The 19,297-nt window shown below is 46.4% G+C and overlaps 1 protein-coding gene across 5 annotated transcripts in view; it reads left to right on the top strand.

The window, feature by feature from the left end:
• The window catches only part of LOC4818057 (chaoptin), a 75,226-nt gene extending 57,405 nt beyond the window's left edge, over positions 1–17,821 (top strand). The window contains exons 4-11 of one of the 5 annotated variants that reach the window (XM_033379827.1): positions 984–1,094; positions 1,340–4,616; positions 4,715–4,741; positions 4,861–5,063; positions 7,093–7,583; positions 16,682–17,116; positions 17,266–17,408; positions 17,469–17,821. In XM_033379827.1, the coding sequence (XP_033235718.1) occupies positions 984–1,094; positions 1,340–4,616; positions 4,715–4,741; positions 4,861–5,040 (3,595 nt within the window). In that variant the 3' untranslated portion in view covers positions 5,041–5,063; positions 7,093–7,583; positions 16,682–17,116; positions 17,266–17,408; positions 17,469–17,821. Of the gene's footprint in view, positions 1–983; positions 1,095–1,339; positions 4,617–4,714; positions 4,742–4,860; positions 6,131–7,092; positions 7,584–16,681; positions 17,117–17,208; positions 17,409–17,468 lie in introns of those variants that run through there. The other 4 variants (XM_033379825.1, XM_033379826.1, XM_033379829.1 and 1 more) reach the window with 4 other exon arrangements.
• Positions 17,822–19,297: the final 1,476 nt, after the last annotated feature.

Here is a 19,297-nt window from a genome sequence, read left to right as displayed (position 1 = left end):
GTCTTACCTCTTACAAAATCTACCTTGAACCAGAGCCGAACTGTCGACCTATTAGTCTTTTTCTGCATACATCCACAAGATCGTAGTCTGAAACGCAGTGAAAACAAGTTTTGGTTGCCATTTCGGACCTCTATTTAATACACCTTGTAGCCAGTGCATGGGAAGAGCCTGGAGCAGAGAAGGGACAGTAGCAGCAAATGAAAAGCGACGACCACTGAAGCGGCCAGAGAGATGGAGGATATTTCACAGAAGTGGGAGCGACAACGAGCCGCAAAAATTTGGTTTTGCGTTTGGTTCTTCGTCGCATAAAACAACAAGTCCGGCTACAGTAACAACAACAACAACGACGACGACGACTACAAAGCTACAACTACAACCAGCACCAGCACTAACACCCCAAAAACTACAAAAAGATGGAAGGTGGAAAAGGCTGGGACGGAGGAGTAGGAGGAGGAGGAGGCTGTGGGGCTTGTTTGGAAAACCTCGTGGTTTTCATAATTGAGGTCGTCGCTTCACCCCAAAAACACTCTGTCTCTTTTCTCCACTCTCCATATGTATGTATTTATGTATGTATGTATGTGTGGATGTGTTTGGTACTCCCATAGGTGGGTGTGTATCTAGTGCGTGTGTATGGCTATTAATGAAGCCTAGCGAGGATGTGTTTGGGAGAGAGGGTCGCTTGGGTCGGGGACTTGCGACGCGTTAATTAAGTTTAAATATTTGTTTTCCGACTTGTGTGTAGGATATGTCAAAAGGCAGGCAGCACGTCAATTTCCAAAGCACCCAAGGGGGGGCGGCAGGCAGAAGCGGAAACTGTTGATAGTTTTGGAAAAGTTTTGCCCAAACTTTGCAAGCATTATATATATTTTTGATAACTATTACCCTGCCCCACCACCGCCACCACCGCCACCAGCACTCGTAGGATAATCATATATATGTACATCTCTTTCACCCACGTTCTCTATCTGCATCTCACACTTTAGCACGATGACACATTCGCTGATGACATTGGATATCTCAGGAAACAAGATGCAACAATTACCCCTGGAGGCACTTCAGCGATTGCACTCACTCACGCGACTAGTGGCGCAACGGTAAGTGGAATAGAGTGGGGGGGCACTTCCTTGGGAACTTCTCTGAGATTGTTGAGAGTTCAGACTAGTTCTTCGAGATGGATTTCATACTCGCATGAGCGTAGAGCTGAATATAACTGTCTATTATATAAAAAAGTTTGACTCGTATCCGCGCGAGCGAGAGAAGCGAGTGAGCCGGGGGTTGGCTTGCCTCCTAATCTGTAGTTTTCTACTGACTTGTATTCTACTTCTCTTCGTTTCCATAGCAACCACATCACCACCTTGGATGGCAATTGGGAGGCCCAGCATGACACACTTCGTTCCCTGCATCTGGCGGACAACGACATCACCGAAGTGTCCCCGAATGGCGGTTCATTGGAGCTCAGCTCCCCCAATGACAACAGCTCGCAGCCCTCGAGCTTGGCTGCCGTGCAGACCAGCCAGGAGGCGGGCAATTCGCTGTATCAGCCCTCGCCCAGTTCCGGGGATCGATCCGCCCTGGGTCGGCCCTTTGAGCAGCTGCAGAAGCTGCTGTGGCTGGACCTGTCCAACAACAGGATCTACCACGTGTCGGGGAACTACCTGCCGCGATCGCTGGTGACGATGGACTTGTCCAGCAACCTGCTGACCATCTTCCCTCAGCAGCTCTTTGAGCAGTTGCCGGGCCTGAGGATCGTGAGCTTGAGAGATAATCTCGTGAAGAGTGTGCAGTGGAAGGAGCTGCAAGTGCGGCCGTTGCGCATGCACTTGGAGCGCCTGGACCTGGGACAGAACTGCATCGAGAGCCTCGAGTCGGACTACTTCCAGCAGAACTACTCGGATGTGCATTTGAGAGCGCTCAATCTGGAGCAGAACTTCGTGACTCAGCTGCCGGCGGCAGTGTTCAAGGCCACGGGGATTGCCCATCTGGTGCTGGCCTTCAATGCGATCAGCCGAGTGCATCCGGCTGCCTTTGAGGGCCTGACTGATACCCTGGAATACCTGGACTTGGAGCGCAACAGACTGACCACCGTGCCCGTGGCCATATCCTCGCTGCATCGCCTCAAGTACCTCTATCTGACGTCCAACGAGATCAGTCAGCTGGTCAACCTGCCCTCCTACACCGACAATCTGCGAGTCCTCAGCCTGAGTGGCAACAACTTCAGCATGATACCCATTCTGGGGCTGAAGAACTACACACAGCTCTCGTATCTGAACATGGGCTACAACTCGATCACGGACATACCCGAGGGCATATTTGCCGTCGATTCGTGGGGCAGTAATCTGCAGACGATACTGCTGCGCAACAACAAGATCACGCATCTGCATCTGGGATCGTTTGCGGGTCTCGATCAGATCCAGGAGATCAGCTTGAGCTTCAACGACATCACCATCCATCATCCGCTGGTCTTTGAGAATGTCTCGAGATCGTTGAAGATACTGGAGCTCTCGTTCGCCGTCTTCCCGGCCAGAAGTCTGGAGAGTCTGGATCCACTGGACGCTCTGTTGCCGCTGTCGCAGCTCATTTGGCTGGGACTGGACAACAACAATCTGAAGAGCATCTCCAACGAATCCTTTGCCCAAATGCGGGAGCTGAGCTACATAAATCTGAGCTTCAATCAGCTGAAGGCCCTGCCCCGCGGTCTCTTCATGCCCGATGTCCACAGCCATCTGGTGGAGATAGAGCTGTCCTACAATGGCCTGGAGCACCTGGAGTCGCAGACCTTTCACAATCTGGGGGATCTGCAGACGCTGAACCTCCAGTCGAATCGTCTGAGGACCATTGCGCGTCACGCCTTCCACAATCTGGAGTTCCTACGCTACATAGATCTGTCCCACAATCGGCTGGTCAACATATCGCACGCGGCCTTCACAGTCCTGCCGAATCTGGCCGCCCTGGATCTGATGCACAATCAGCTGTGTTCCTTGTCGCTGAAGTCCTTCCACTACGTGTCGAATGCGACGACTCCGCTGCGCCTCAACATGAGCCACAACCACATCTCCAGCTTCGACGATGAGCTGAGCAGCTACATGTACATCTACCAGCTGGACATCAGCCACAATCACGTGGCCAAGTCGGATAGTTTCATGAACCTGGCCAATACCCTGAGGTTCCTCAATTTGGCCCACAATTCGTTGGGCGCTTTGCAGAGCCATGCGTTTGGTGATTTGGAATTCCTGGAGATCCTCAATCTCGCCTACAACAACCTCACCTCCTTGAGGCGCCGCAGCTTTCAGGGCCTGAACAGCCTGCAGGAACTGGACCTCAGCCACAATCAGTTGGACCAGCTGCAGGTGGAACAGTTCTCGAATCTGAGGAAACTGAGGATCCTCAAGATCAGCTCCAACCGCTTGCGAGCTCTGCCCCGCGAGGTGTTTATGAACACGCGCCTGGAGTTCCTCGACATAGCCGACAATCAGTTGAGCGTGTGGCCCGTGCCGGCCTTCACGGACATTGGCTTCACCCTCAGGTCCATCCAGATGTCCCGCAACAATCTGGAGTACCTGGATGCCTCGATGTTCATCAACTCGCAGTTCCTGTACGACATCAGCCTGGCCCGGAATCGCATCACCATCCTGCCGGACAACACCTTCAGTTTCCTGAACAATCTCACCAACCTGGATCTGTCGCAGAACCCCCTGGTCACGACCAATCTGCGCGAGGTGTTCGTGCACACGCCGCGCCTCCGAAAGCTGAGTCTCCATCACATGGGACTGTATGTCCTGCCGCCGCTGAAGATGCCGCTGCTCTCGTACCTGGACGTGAGTGGCAACTACTTGCAGGAGCTGTCGCCGCTGGGCTCGATGCGGCACCTGCGGCACGTCAATGTGTCCCACAACAAGCTCATCAATGCCAGCTGTGCCGTCGAGCACCTGCCGCCCTCCGTGAGGGTCCTCGACCTCGCCCACAATCCCCTGCGACGCATTACGCTGCACGATCTGGTGAGCCTGCGGCATCTGTCCGAGCTGAACATCCTCGACGTGAAGGTGTCCAATCCGCAGGCCTTCTCCAAGCTGCGTTCGCTACGCAAACTCCATGCTAGCTCCCATGCGAATCTGGGCGAAATTGTGGCCAGAATACCGGGACTCCAGCAGCTGAGAGTGCACTGCCTGGAGCCGAACATTGGGGCGCAGTTCTTCGCCAAATTGGCCAACAACACGAAACTGCGACTCGTCGAGCTGTACGGCATCAATGTGCAGACCATATCGCCCGATGTCTTCACGGGCCTCGCCCGCAATCAGCGGCTGCAAGTGAAGATATCCCACACCCGAATCTCCGACCTGCCGCCGGGGATTTTCTACACGCTCCGGGAGGTGCCGCATCTCTCCATCGACATATCACACAATCGCATCAATGCTCTGGCCGCCGATAGTTTCTATCCGAACAAGAGCTACTGGGATGCCGTGGGCACTCGCAGCATTATGGGTGGCCTCATCACCTCGCACAATCCGCTGGAGTGCGAGTGCGGACTGGTGTGGTTCGGTCACTGGCTGCGACGATGGCTGCGGGAGTCGGCCCAGATCAAGGTCATACAAAAGGATGACCTGAAGCGCATGGTTCAGGTGAGTGCGGTAATTGATTCGCCCTCACCACAAACACTCTCCTTCTTTTGATGTTGTTTTGTTAATGGAAAATCTTGGTGTTTTTTTTCGGGAAAAAGTTACCCCTATCGATTGCCGATATGCGCGTAAGCTTTTGCACATATCTTTCATTGGAATATTCATTATTTATCTTTACATTCACATTTCCATGGAATATGCCTTGTCGCCCCCTTGTCTAATGACGTGTACCCACTCTTCCCTGTAGCGCGCCCGTGCCAACACCTGCCACGATCCTACGTCGGGTCGTCATCTGCCCATCCTGGAGATCTTTCCCGAGGATCTGCTGTGCCAGGCGAGTGCTCTGAGCAGCTCCGGCCAGCGGCTGTTCCTGCTGTCCTTCGCCATGGCCCTGCTGCTGCCCATCATGACGACGATGACCCTTTGATGTTGGCTCTAGTTGCCGGCCAAGTAAGTTGTGTGTGAAGGTGAAGGACTCAACTGAAGTAACTCAACTAACAATTGATTGTATGATATGTAGATACTAAATATATATACTATATATATATAAAACACTAACTCTAATCGGTAGCTACGAATTTCTGGGATTTAGCTAATGGTGAGAGGGCCCGCGTAACAATAAATATACTAAACAATTGAATGACAAGCAAATCGGTTTATGTCCACTCGTAATTGATAAGTTTTATATTCAATAAAGTCATATATATATATACATATAATATACATACATATAAACAGATAATTAGTGGGACAAGTCATGTGCCGGGCAGGGACTTTGATTTCAATTTTCCTTCATCTTTTCACTCAACAACTCAACTCATTGAGATGCTCATTAAAAACCATTTCTTCCGCTCAAAGACTTCCAAGCACAACAATACTCCCGAATAAAGTTGTCGAAACTTTTTGTTAATTATCCCAAAATTATTATCCTCCCGCGAGCATCTCCGCCCAGTGCATGACGACTGTGTCTTGGCCAACATAAATGGTAATTAATGCAATTGATTACACAGATAAATACACACACACCAGCGAACATATGATGATTCCTACACACACACACAAACACACACAACACTTAGAGAATAGTTAATCAACACTTTAGATCCGAACTAGAGCCATAAGTTGTTAATAATAGTTTAAACAACTATTTTTAAAGGAGCAAAACGGAAAAACAAAACGAATTCTAGTTACAAATATTTGCATATAATTTACAATTTACATAGTCAAGGCCAATAAGTACATTAACTATAATAAATCTATATATATATATATATATATATATATATATACGATTTGAGGCATATATCTATGGCGATAAATATGAGCAGTTATTGGATAGCAATTAACAATTGTTTTTTAAAACGAACCGTAGAGAACAGTGCACAACTAACAGCAGAACTAGAACTACAAATTTTTGCCTACTTTTGCGGGCAGTCAATTTTTAACCCACACACACAAAGACTCACACACACACACTACATATATATAAGTACATATCAGTTTTGGGGCAAAGGTTGGAAAAAAAAAGAGTACATACACATACGAGCATAAAAATTGAATAGTTATCATTAAAATAATGAAAAGCATAATCGTGTCGCGCACAGAAACAGAAACAGACAGAAAAGCGATTTTCAAGCGATGTGAAATAAATTACAACACAAAAAACAGAGCCAGAGAAAAGACCCTACCCAGATGCAGAGGTAATCGAGTTTTTCTCCCAACTCTTTTTATGGATTTACATTTTTTCGTTGCATTTATGTTTTTTCCCCCTTTATTTTCCTTTTGTTACAACAATGACAATCGTGATACTAATTGTAGTTGTTTACACGACGATGATGCAAAATGCACAAGTATAATAATAATATTAATAATGATATTGAATAAATAAACTATTCAATGGGACAAAGTGGTAAATGAAATATGGCCAGAAACACACACAGACAGAAAGAGACACACAAAAAGCTGCTGGTAATGAATTATTTTTTTCTAACTGAAATTTCATTCGAATAAAAAAACGTTAAGGAATTTCTATAAAATAATATTGTACATACATACATACACATATAAACCATATAGCAAATGGAATGGAATTTTCATTATGTTTATTCATTCAATTTTTCGTTCTTTTTTTGTGTTATTTGGTTTTTTCAATTAATCTACAGCAGCTATAAAAACACAAAAAAAAAAGAAGAAGATAAATATACAAAAATAAAAACAGGAGAAAGAAAATTAAAGTAGTGAAAAACAAAAACAAAAATAAAACCAGAAAGAAATAAAAACTGAAAACTGAAAATGAATATCGAATACTGAATGAAAAATTGAATATGAAATAAATATAAAAACAAAAAATGCTAGAAATATTAACCCTTTGTGTTTCACGCTAATGGGAATTGGTTATGGTATCGGTTGGGTTTTGCTCACTGAACATTTCACTCACGAGTAACCCAGTGTACTATTTTTTCCATCCCCTACCCATCAGGCGGGACACCCCAGAGATTAGCCCCCTCCGCCGCCCCGCCACCAATAAGGATTACGGCTGCACCGACGACTGGGTCTCTCCTGCAGCTGTTGACCCTTTTACACATTTTAGTGTGAAACTTGACTCCGGGCGAAATAAGTTGCCGCAAATTATGGGAGGGCGACGCGGTTGCCTCAGGTGTTGCGCCGCCATAAAACCCCATAGAAAGAAAACACGGAACCAGGCAAGGACCACGGCTTATACCACGTATGTCTGTATATGTATGTGTGCCGAGAGGGAGGCAGCACGCGGCTATGGAACCCCTGGCCAGGCCCATAATTGGATTATCGGCGGGCCAAAGTGTTCCAATGAGTGCATTCCTTTGGCCACTAGATCCTGTGTGTTGACTGCTCCCTGACCCACTACGACCAGCTGCCCTTGCAGCCTGCCTCCTGCAATCCTGCGCGGCAGCTGCTGCAATCGGCGGATACCCTTTGTCCCGGAATTGATTGGTAAGTGAGTTGAAACAATTGAAAGTTTCGCAGCGAGAGGGGAAAACGCGTGGTATGCACTCAAAAATTCATATATTGAAAGCGGAAAAAGGGTCTTAAATTCAAAACTTGATACTCTAAAAAATCAGAGACAAAGTCTTAGCTTAAAGAAAGCGTAAGATAATGATTTTGGTACTAAATCTCTAGCACTGGAATCTATTTTAATGTTGGGGTTTAGTTATTAAAAGAGACTCTGATCTAAATCTTGCTTTCCGTCATCTCAAAAACTCTTTAAATACTTTATTCTGCAGGAAACTGTATTATAAATCTTTCTCCTTATAATATTCGTCATCTTAACCGAAATCCTAGAAAGAAGTATAGAAATTGGGTGACTCTGGGTCTTAGCTTGTCTATATTTGAGTCCCATTTAATGATCGAAAAGGTTCCCTGCTTTCTTTCATTACAACAGTCACAGGACAGGCATATTTTCCGCCATCGTATACCAATTTATGCCGCGAGTCTTCTCCTTTGGAGGCTCCTTTGAGGGTATTTCCCGACTCGTCAAGCCGGATTCCCCTTTTTTGCAGCTTGTGTGTTCTCTTTCTTGTGTGTGTTTGGTGGTTTTCTTTCTTTTTTTTTTTTGTTTTTGTTTTTTGAGGGGATAACTGAAACCTTTCAGCGCTTTTAAGGCTTTTCTCATCTCCCACTCCCGTCAGGAGTGTGTGGTCGCGAGACTTTTGTGTACGGGTGTGTTTGTGTGTGTGTTGCCGAGTCTCTTTATGGCGCACGGACGGGACTCTCTTCCACCCCGTTGCCGGAGATTGCATGTCGATGCGACTTAATTGCATTTCAGACAGCGCTGCCTGCCAACGAGCTGTTTGCCCGTGTACACGGACTTCCCCAAAAACGCCGCCTTTCTCCATGAGCATTTCTCGGCGATAGCTTCCCCCGAATGCCTTTCTCCGTGTGTGCAAGTCTCTGCTCGCCTTTCTCTCGTTTTACCCCCGTTGTCGAGCGGAAGGAAGCGGCGCTAAGTACAAGTTGTCGGTGAGGGACTGCCATTGAGACTGGTGCTATTACCCGGGGGGTGGTCTTGCCGCCCTTCCCCTAACATGTATCGGTATTGTTTTAGCCACATCTCAGTCGAAAGCGAAAGGAATGAACAGCTCGGGCTGCAGCAGCTGGGGGGGAGCTCCATTAAGAGTTGCTGCAATTTAATAGCCACCAAGGAACGAGCACCAAAAAACGACTACGACTGCAGCTAAACGTTAAGTTTAGCTCCCTGGCGCGCTATGGCCACATGTATTTACTGGGGATGTGGCAGCAGGGAGGTCTGGGTCTGGGGAGGGATAGGGGAATAAGTGTATGCACTTGGCTGTCAAAGCTGGCGACGAGTGCAGGTAAATCCAAATCCACCCAATTTGCCTGGCACTCGCCGCCACTCACCATTACTAATGCAGATGTGCCAACTATCGGGGAGGGGAATGTGGATTGTGGCAGCGTGAGGCAGTAGCCCGGATGGTAGTAATGGCAAAAACCGCCGACAAATCTGCTGCATTGCCCAGCCACCCCGCAGTCCGCCCAGTCCTGACAGGAGGAGACTCCAAAGGGGGGGACCAGGCCACACCGATGGACAGGGATAGACCCGGATAGGAACAGGACGGACGGGACGGCACGGGATGGGATGGGCAGGGGACGCCGCTTCCCGTCGAGCCAGCGGGCAAACTAACAGAGTGCTTATTTTAACGAAGTTACAACAACTTTTGCAATACAAACAGTAATGCTAGGGCAGATTCACACTCGGCACAACGGCAACAGCATGGCACAGATACAGATACAGATACACAGATACACACCGCCCATACATATGTACATGGGATGGATACACGTGCCGTGCACCCAGAGCTTCTCCTGAAAGAATGCAACAACATTGGAAATTGGAGAAAAATACAAGATTTTCTAGCGAAACTGAGATGCTCTTTTGGGAGAGAAGTTAAGGGCATGAGTTCTTTCAGTTGGGAACACGTGAGAGATGCATCGAGGATCTTAGATGGAAGATAAAGATGGCCTCTATGGGAATGGATTGATATATGGAAACCACGCCATTAATAGAAATTCCTATAATCTCTTTTCTCGCACTAAAATACCCAAGATTTATATCTTTCCTCATGGAATCATCTTCACACAAGATACACAAGACACATTCAAATGTACCTGAAAATATCCATTAGGCAAGAGAGATTTCAAACAATTTTATGCATTTCAAATGCAATATTTTAATCTGATTTTTGCTACTCAAAACAATTTTATAGCCAGCGACCTGATTCCTCCTCCCCATAACCGATGCCAGGCCTGCCTCATCCTCAGCTTCCGTCACAACAAATTCTGGGCATTTCCGCCAAACAAGAGGAAAAAACCATCCAGAGAGAAAGAGCATTCAGCAAATCCAACTAACGTATGTTGCTGGCCATTTGAGTTCCGTTAGAACGCCGGCTGGGGGACGCAGAGGTGGATGGGGTGGGGAGCGGGGAATGGGAATGGGAGTGAAGTGAAGTGGAGTGGAGCTCTGTGCACCACTAGAAACTTTACGACATGCAAAAATTGTGAGCAGAGAGCGGATATAATTGTCGGTCTTCTCGTAACTTTGCCGTGGGGAGCAGATTAGTTGATTTGCACATACAGACGCAGACACACACATACCACGCACACAGAGGTAGTCGCTGCTCTTCGATGTATGTGTGCAGACCAAACCACACCGAAGAGTAAAACGAATCCTTTTAACCAAATGATATGCACTGAACAATTGTTCACTGCTGCAGTAGTCATGCCCTTCAAGCGGAGGGCATAACGATTATGAAGTAAAGTTTGGAAAAGTAAAGTAAATAACCATAAAATAATCCACAATTCTTTGTGGGAACAACCTTTATTTATAGCTCCAAGTAGCCCAACAAAACATTTACAATTGCAGAGGGTTTTATATACAGAAAATACAGAATTCAGCTAAAACATGTGAGAGTGAAATATGTGGGACGATTTACTTTTCCGAACACGTCTTTAGTCAACTCATCCGCCATTCAGAATGAACGAGCGTCGATCTACATACTTTTCATGTGCCCGTATCTTCGGTATTTTTCTGGGGTGGCCGTACATTTATGGATTTTTAATCTAAGCTAGGGATGCCTTATTGGCTGATATAGGTTTTAATGGGGCTGCCGTACTGATTGATAGGGGTTATCCTACCACAAACATTGAATCACTATGTGTATAAAAAATATCTGATAAATAGGTATACGATCTTCAAGGGTATGTACGGCCTAAGGCCTCAGGTTTTTGGGTAACTAATACAAATCTATCACACGCCAAGACCGTCTTGTACTTTTTCTGTAAATTGTAAGGCAGTCTCCTTGATGTCCTCCATCTCCTCATCGCTTAAATGTGGCCCCTTTTCGGCTTTGAATTGGATAAATAGATTCTCCTAGAGGAAGAACTGATGATCCGATCCAACTGATGAAGATCCCCAATACACAGATCACAAATTGCAAACAGCGAGCCTTTCCACAGTCATAGTCACAATTTCTAGTCCTGAACTTTAACAAAGGACACTTCTTCTTTAGGTATCTGGTCCCGAAATTCAGGTAGGGTATCCAAACCAACGGCCTTCGAATCTACCCTTTCTTTCCTCCTCTCTCTTTTTGTGCGTGTGTTGGTTTTTATGCGTCACAGTGTGTTTGTGTGTATCTGTGTGTTTGACCAAATGTGGGGCAGTAAGGAACAGTTTGTTGTTGTTGCAGCAGTGGGCATTGCCTCTAACTTTTCCACCACATCGCAATTTAATTTTATAGTCGAAAACACACACAGCAGCGGTTGGCCGGGTCTCCCGTTCCCATTCGGGAGCGGTTTGGTTCACTACACAGTGGCACCACTCGTATGAGTGCCCGTTCTCGTACTCGTTACAGGGCTCGATGGGTCCACTTCTGTTGAGAGTGTCTCCCATCCCATCCCAACCCATGCCAGTCGGAACCATCCATTGCCGTTTATGGTTATTTCGGCCAAGCAAATCAAAACTAAATCATAAACGATTAGCTCGCTGCTCGACTACACTGATTAAAACAAATAGACAAGGAGACCATGGCGGACTGCGGACTGCCGGCTGGTGGGGATTGGATACGCTCCTCAATGCTCTCCCTTGAGGGCTCTGGCTCAAATCAGTTGGCAAATGCACACATGACTGAGCAATGCAGATGCGGCAGGGACAGTGGGGAGTGGGAGTGAGTGGAGAGCGGCTCAAAGAGATGAAAGAGAGGACGCAGTGGAAGGAGTCACCAGGATGTTGATGATGGTGCTCTCAGGGCGGCCATGGATGGGGGCACCTGGCCAGAGCTGGCTCCTCCTGGCCGACCATGCCAGACCAGAGAGCAATGATGTGATTCCTGAGTGAAAACTCCCACAGTTGATTTGATGAAACGTCGTTGAGAGTGGAAATTAAATCACACTTTTTACTTAACGATTTTTTCTATATATAGAGGAAGTTTTATAAAAAGAAGGGATTGTGTTTATTTAAAAGTGATTCTGGAATAGGGTTTTCTGCAGCTAACATGCTGCTGGGAATATCTTCTAAAGGATGATCATTAAAATTAGACTAATGTCTTTTAAACTTCCTTTAACGTTAACCCCAGAGATCCTATATCTTCTTGTGTTCTCAGCATCTCTGTGTAGTATTTGTAGAGCCATCGTTATCGTTATCGTTACCATCGCAAAGCCTTGTGTGCCGTACCCTGTGATCTATCGCTAATCACAGCATCGCCATCAATATTTGCAGCTGCAGCTCGGCTTACAGGCCCGTGAGCGTTTACCAATGCCCGTTGCTTAGTTTAATTTCAGAACTAATGAAGTACGGGCCACAGATACGCATATGCCCTCCGCCCGCTCCTCCCCACTTGTCTAACGTTGCGGCCGTTTCAATTTTCGTGAAGCCGTTCCTCAGCTACGAGTGTAGATATTGTGCAACTGCAACGGCAACGACAATGGCCACAGCAAACGGGCATAACGTGGACTGCTCCTAGTCCGATTCCTGGCTCGTGCTTCATATGGAGTGTCGGAGCAGAACAGAACAGAGCAGAGCAGGTGCCTGCCCCATACCTCCCTCAGAGTGGGACGCACCCACCAAATGACCAACCAGAGCCAGCTGCTCATTGAAATGGAATCTAATCGGCTTTTGATTTTACAAGTCCTTTTCACAAAGTTTGTCGGTGGCTGCCGCTTTTCGTATCCCATCGTATCGCATCGTATCGATGTGTGTATTACTATATGTGTATGTATATAGTACCTGTAGATGGATGGATCGAACGGTAGGACGATTGTGCAAAGTGAACGAAGGGTGAGCTGGAGCTGGTCTGCCAGAGTGTCTGACTCTGACTCCCACCGAAGTTGGTTGCCATTTTGCACTCGGCATAAGTATGCAATATCCGTTTCCGTTCGTTACGTTTGTTACCAAGGCTCGAACTTGACTCAACTGGGCGGGGCGGGCCGGGGCGCCCCATAGACGCACAGAGATTTCAGGTTGGATGGAGTGGAGGAAGGAGCTACAGGGAGTTGCAAGAGTGGCGAGTCCTTCCAGTGGCATCCACTTTTGACTTGGCAGGTGCCAACAAACCAACAAACGAGGGAACGAGAGAACGACGCTTATTGTAATAAGCATGAGTCAAAGTGCAATTTCTTTAGAAACTTTGCCAGCAACAAAAGCGCACACCACACATACAGACATAACAGCGAGGGTTTCCCAAAGAGTTATCGATGAGAATGTTGAGAGCTGTGCAGAAGAGCAGGAAGAAGGGTTATACATATATCCTGAGATTAGTTTTTGAAAATGATGGCAACAATCATCATCTTTCTTGCACTTAAAATATCTCTTCTCTGCATAAATGTCCTTCTTTAAATATTAGATGCCTGCTTAAGGACCCCTGCTAGAACATGTTCAACGTCTTCTCCTACTTATAGCTCTTTTTAGCCCATTTCCATATATCTGGCATGCAAATCGAAGACCTTCTTTGGTGGCACATCTCGCTCTGATCCATCTACAGATACAGATACATACAAATTGCATCTTTGAGACGCTTTGGCAAAGCTTAAGCCTTTTTTGGCCTATGGCACCAAATAATGTCCAGGAAGTGATAATATCAAGCTCTCGAGAGCACTCCAAATGCAGCCCAGCAAAAGTCGGACGGGTCTGCCATCCACTTTCACTCCACTCCACTCCTCCTTCCTTCTGCCTCCCCTCCTACTTTCCTCGCTGTGCATTCAATTGGAAGCTCTAAAGCTCTTTCTGAATGTGTGCGCGAGGGTATGGGTTAGTATCCGTATGTGTGTGTGTGTGTGTGTCTGTGGTGTTTGTGCCTTTGCTGCTTTTAAGCAGCTTCGTCGTCGCTTTATCGTACATCAGACATTTTATTATGCCACGCCCCCCTGCCCCCCCCCCCCCTCCCCCCCCTGCCACCCCATGCCACGCTGCTTCCTCGCTGCATCCCTCCGTGACTGTCACTTTTCCCCCACTCTGGACGCCCCCCTCTTCGATATGGCAATGGCAATTGCAAAACGGAAATTGCCGTCTGTCTGGGTTGATTTGCTGACCTGCCTTCAGTTTATTACGCCAAGTGATTTGCTGATTGATTTGTCACCTCTTGACCCACGACCCCTTTTGTGACCCACACACAATTGAAGGCATTTCCCGCATTTCCCTACAGAGGCGCACTCCCAGCCTTCGCTGCTCCTCAGATTGACGGTAGGGCGGTGGCGGTGGCGGTGGCGTTCTTGCCGTTGGTGTTGGTGGGCCGCAAAACTAGTTAACGCAATGTTATTTAATATTTAATTGCTTCGCCATATAATTACGTAAAAACATTAAAATATCTCTTATTTATTAGAGGGAAACGAGTCCAAGCTGAGTGCCCTCGGTGCTCGGGGCTCGGTGCGCTGTGCGCGGTGCTCAGAGCCCACAGTTGACTCGCAGCTGAGTTAAAAGTTGAGCTCCATCCATCCCACACCACACCATTCCATTTCTGTTTTATTTTTGTTCAACAGTGGCAGCATTTTCGGTAGTTGTGTAGGACTCGGCCCTCAGCCCACTGCCATCTGGTATGCATTATACATTAATTATTTAAAATGTCAGAGCAACATCTAGGCAGGATGACGATGAGAAGGATGGCAGCAGGAGGACACAGACCTTCACAGCACTCAGAGCGATAGAGCGGAGTCTTTGAGTGGGCGGGTGACAGTTGTAATAACAAAGCGACGTTTGGGCCAAGTCTGAAATGATTTCCTCTCAATCCTTCTATATATTTCGCGACTGTTGATTTCGATTTCATTTCAGGTGGATTCTTGGGGACTAATGGAAGGCAGTTGCTAAGGATTTTAATGTACTTTTGCGTAAGTATTGTTATGAGCAGGAGCAAACAATAATGAATCCTTCAAGCGTTAGATTTCCTCATCAAACAATAATTCCTCTCCTAAAACTCCAAATTGTGTTAATTACTGGAACATCCCTGCCAAAAGCCACACCGCATGTGAGTTTTATGGCCGGCTCAAAGTTAACTTAGCGTAAAGCAGAGACTGAAGGGAGGCTGCCGGAAAGGACTATACTCGTACTAACTATAGTTACTATATATAAATATGCACATGAACTGACTGACTAAGCTTTTGGAGGCCAGCTGCAGATACCGGAACAATGACAAGGAGACCATGGCTTCGGTTTCCCTGGCATTGGGCTGGCTCAGGTAGCGGCCAGGTCGGTCCAGTCTCCTCTATGTTGTCACCGCTACGGTACTCGTGCCATGGTTGTCGCTCTTGTTCTCGGTTCTCGGTTTTCAGCCTCTCGGTCCTTCCTCGTCATAACCCCAAACGAAATGAGGTTAATTAATGAATTGTTAATATCATTTGCGACCACACGTCGCCACATTCGCAGTCGTTCCTCTTCCCCAGGCCAGCCGTCTGCCGCCCGCCTGCTGCCTTCTGCCTCGCCTGCCTCATGCCACAAACTGTGCAAACAGTTGCAGCAACGATCTCGCTCTGCGCCTTGGCAGCTGCAACATAATATTATTATGAGGTGCACCGGGATGGTATGAGGTCTGGGTATGGGGCCTTCGGTTGAGGTTGGTCCAGAGAGTGGGCTGTTTTTTCTGCCCGAGCGTCAGCTGCAATCCAATTTCTAGCTCGAACAATGTGAAAGCGTGTGTGTGTGTGTGCGAGTGTGTGTGCGAGTGCTTTATTATTTCACCAGCACATGTCTACACACACACACACTCACGCGCACACCCTCGGAAGGACCTCCACTACGAGTATATGTATGTGTGTGTACAGCTCATTATTATTAAAATTTGTAGAATTTTTGGGTTGCAACTAAGCTGCATATAAATTCAGCTGCTTGCCACTGCCACACATCTCAGACCCCAAGCCACCCCAGAAACCCCTCTTCCGTGTTGTGTTAAAGGATGCCGGAGCTCTCCTGCATCCCCGTCTCTGCATAATTCAAAGGCGCAACCGCAACTTGACAATTTGCTGCAAGGATGTGGAGCTGTGGAGAGCGCCAAGGCAGCAAACAGCAGCTGCTCCGACGCTGCAACGGAGGCAAAAGTCGGTGAAGATTTTCGGTACTTTTTCATAGACATAACTCTGGGAAAAAGTTGAGCAAATTTTCCATTTTCCAGTGGGTGGAATGGGACGGCTTCCATGAGAGCAAAAGCAGATTACGTTGGAGCTCGCCAGCTCGGGCCCGGGCTCGGGCTCGGGCTCGTACTTGGGCAAAACTTAATGGGTTGGCAATCTATTTTTAAAAAGTACATTGTTCCCTGCATATTGATATCCCAGAAAGTATGTGTACTTGAGAGATTAGTTGGGGCGAAGTTGATGTGTTTCTTGTGAATTTTGGGGGATTTTCGGAACTCTTTCTGACCTCGAACTTCATATTCATTTCAAATCAAACAAAATATTCGATGAATGAAGTCTAATGAAAAGTATTCATACCAAATCAAACAAAACATTCTTAGTTCACACTCAATTTCAATTTCCATAGGTGTACTAAATATTCTATATTTTTTCAATATGCAATACATTTTTTTTCTCTATTTCAGGGGAATACACCGAATGCACTTGTCTGTGGCCTTTTTTGCTCGTATTTTCTTGTATTTTTTACTAAACCAAAATCACCATGGGAATGCTTGTGGAAAATCTGCACCAATTTGTTGGCGGATGCATGTTGCGTTGCCCTAAAGCTGTGAAATAAGTTGTACAATTTGTTACCTAGTTAAGCTTAAACTTTTATTGAATCTATGTAATGAAATTACGTTTTAGCTGAATAAGTTTTATCTATTCACATGCACAACAACCACATAATGTAGCGGCTGCTTATCCTTTAAAAGTAAATATGATTAAAAACAGATTTTAACTTAAGCTAAAGCCCAAGGCAATGATTGGGGACACACGAGATGTCGAGAGATGACGAGAATTATACGAGTTACGAGAAGCTGTGGCACGCACAGATAGAACAAGAACAATAACGGAGGAAAGTAAGTATTTATAGCTGTGAAAAAAAACTTGTCTACCTTGTATATACCTTGTTAAGGACTCCATTAATTGAGACTAAATTCGCCAATCGCAGGTCCACAAATAGCGGTTCTTGATAATGACTCCATCGTGAATGTTCCCTTGTTCACAGGAAGCCATATCACGACTAAATTGGGCCACAACTAGCGGTGAAATCAGCATATGTCTACTCGGATGTCAGAATCCTTATTCAAGGATCAAGAATATGAACAACAACGCCGCCAAATCAAGCGCTGGGCTTTATCTTTGAGACGCGTAAGTGAATCAGTATACATATAATTGTGGCAATATTTTAAAATATATCTTTCTTCACAGAGAACTTATGCACCTTACGCTTTGCCACAAACAGAGAGTCGTACTCCTAGACGGAGTCCAATCCCTGCCAGACCGAATCGTATCCCAGCTGGACAGAAGCGCACCCCCTTCAAGAGCCCGAAACTAACAAGCCGCCGTCATCCTTCGACCTGGCCATCGACAACAATCTCAAGGACTTCGGCTATGGCAACCAAGGCAGGGGCTACGCGGACTACTAGACTATAGATAGACCTTGTTGTTTTTAGGTTTAAGTATATATACGTCTATGCGTTTAGATAATAGATGTAAATGGAGTCCACTAGCTTATTATTTATACTAAGTTAGGTTATAATGAATAAAAGTATGAAAACCCATCCTTGCTGTATCCTGTATCGGGGAAACTATCCCGACTACAAAAAGACGTGGCATGCCCAGATCGGTTCACAAAAAGAGGAGAAAATTGGACATTTTTGATTGGATAAAATGTCCTTGATCCTTGGAAAGGACTCCATCAGATCAAGAATCTTATTCCTATCACAGGAAGCCATCACTCGCCCAGATCGGCCCACAAATAGCTGAGAAAACTAAGTAAGGACGGTGGGGGCTGTTAAAGTCCTTTCCCAAGGAACAAGGATATTTTTATGATCACGGGGGGGCCATGGCCCGCCCCGATCGGGCCTCAAAAAACGATGAAAACAAGGTATGTGTCTGGAGAAAATATCCCTGATCCTTGGTCCTTGATAAGGACTCCATCAGCTCAGGGACATTTTTCTGAACACAGGAAGCCGTCGCACGCCCAAATCGGCCCATAAATGGCGGAGAAAATGAATAGTTTTGATCCTTGATATCCTTGGTCCTTGAAAAGGACTTCATAAAATCAGGGACATTATGCCGATCACAGGAAGCCGTCGCACGCCCAAATCGGACCACAAAGAGTGGAGAAAATGAATATTTTTGATGCTGAATATCCTTGGTCCTTGAAAAGGACTTCGAAAAATCAGGGACATTTTTCCGATCACAGGAAGCCGTCGCACGTCCAAGTCGGCCAACAAACAACGGACAAAACAAATCTGGACTGTAACTGTCTTTAAAAATGTAGTTCAAGAAATCACCGACAGGGGCGCCACCGTACAAAAGAAAAAACCTCGCGTCAAATGGCAAAAATCTGGATGGGATACCAGGCAAACAGAAATCAGAAGAAGGTCGCTAAATTTTTTTAAAATTTTGGAGCCCCCATAAGTATGCACCATTTTTTTTAATTCGCTACAGTTGCTTGCTGCTGATTTCTGTTCGCCTGGTATCCCATTCAGATTTTGGCCGGTTTCTCCGTTGTTTGTGGGCCGATTTGGGCGTGCGACGGCTTCCTGTGATCGGAAAAATGTCCCTGATTTTTCGAAGTCCTTTTCAAGGACCAAGGATATCCGGGATCAAAAATAGTCATTTTCTCCGCTCTTTGTGGGCCGATTTGGGCGTGCGACGGCTTCCTGTGATCGGAAAAATGTCCCTGATTTTATGAAGTCCTTTTCAAGGACCAAGGACATCAAGGACTAAAACTATTCATTTTCTCCGCCATTTATGGGCCGATCAGGACGTGCGACGGCTTCCTGTGTTCAGAAAAATGTCGCTGATTTTATGAAGTCCTTTTCAAGGACCAAGGATATCTGGGATCAAAAATATTCATTTTCTCCGCTATTTATGGGCCGATCTGGGCGAGTGATGGCTTCCTGTGATAGGAATAAGATTCTTGATCTGATGGAGTCCTTTCCAAGGATCAAGGACATTTTATCCAATCAAAAATATCCAATTTTCTCCTCTTTTTGTGAACCGATCTGGGCATGCCACGTCTTTTT

The sequence above is a fragment of the Drosophila pseudoobscura genome, chromosome 4, assembly GCF_009870125.1.
Source record: "Drosophila pseudoobscura strain MV-25-SWS-2005 chromosome 4, UCI_Dpse_MV25, whole genome shotgun sequence".
In the NCBI taxonomy this organism is placed as follows: domain Eukaryota; kingdom Metazoa; phylum Arthropoda; class Insecta; order Diptera; family Drosophilidae; genus Drosophila; species Drosophila pseudoobscura.
Note: the sequence above shows the minus strand (reverse complement) of the source record. Positions and strands in the feature narration are given on the sequence as shown.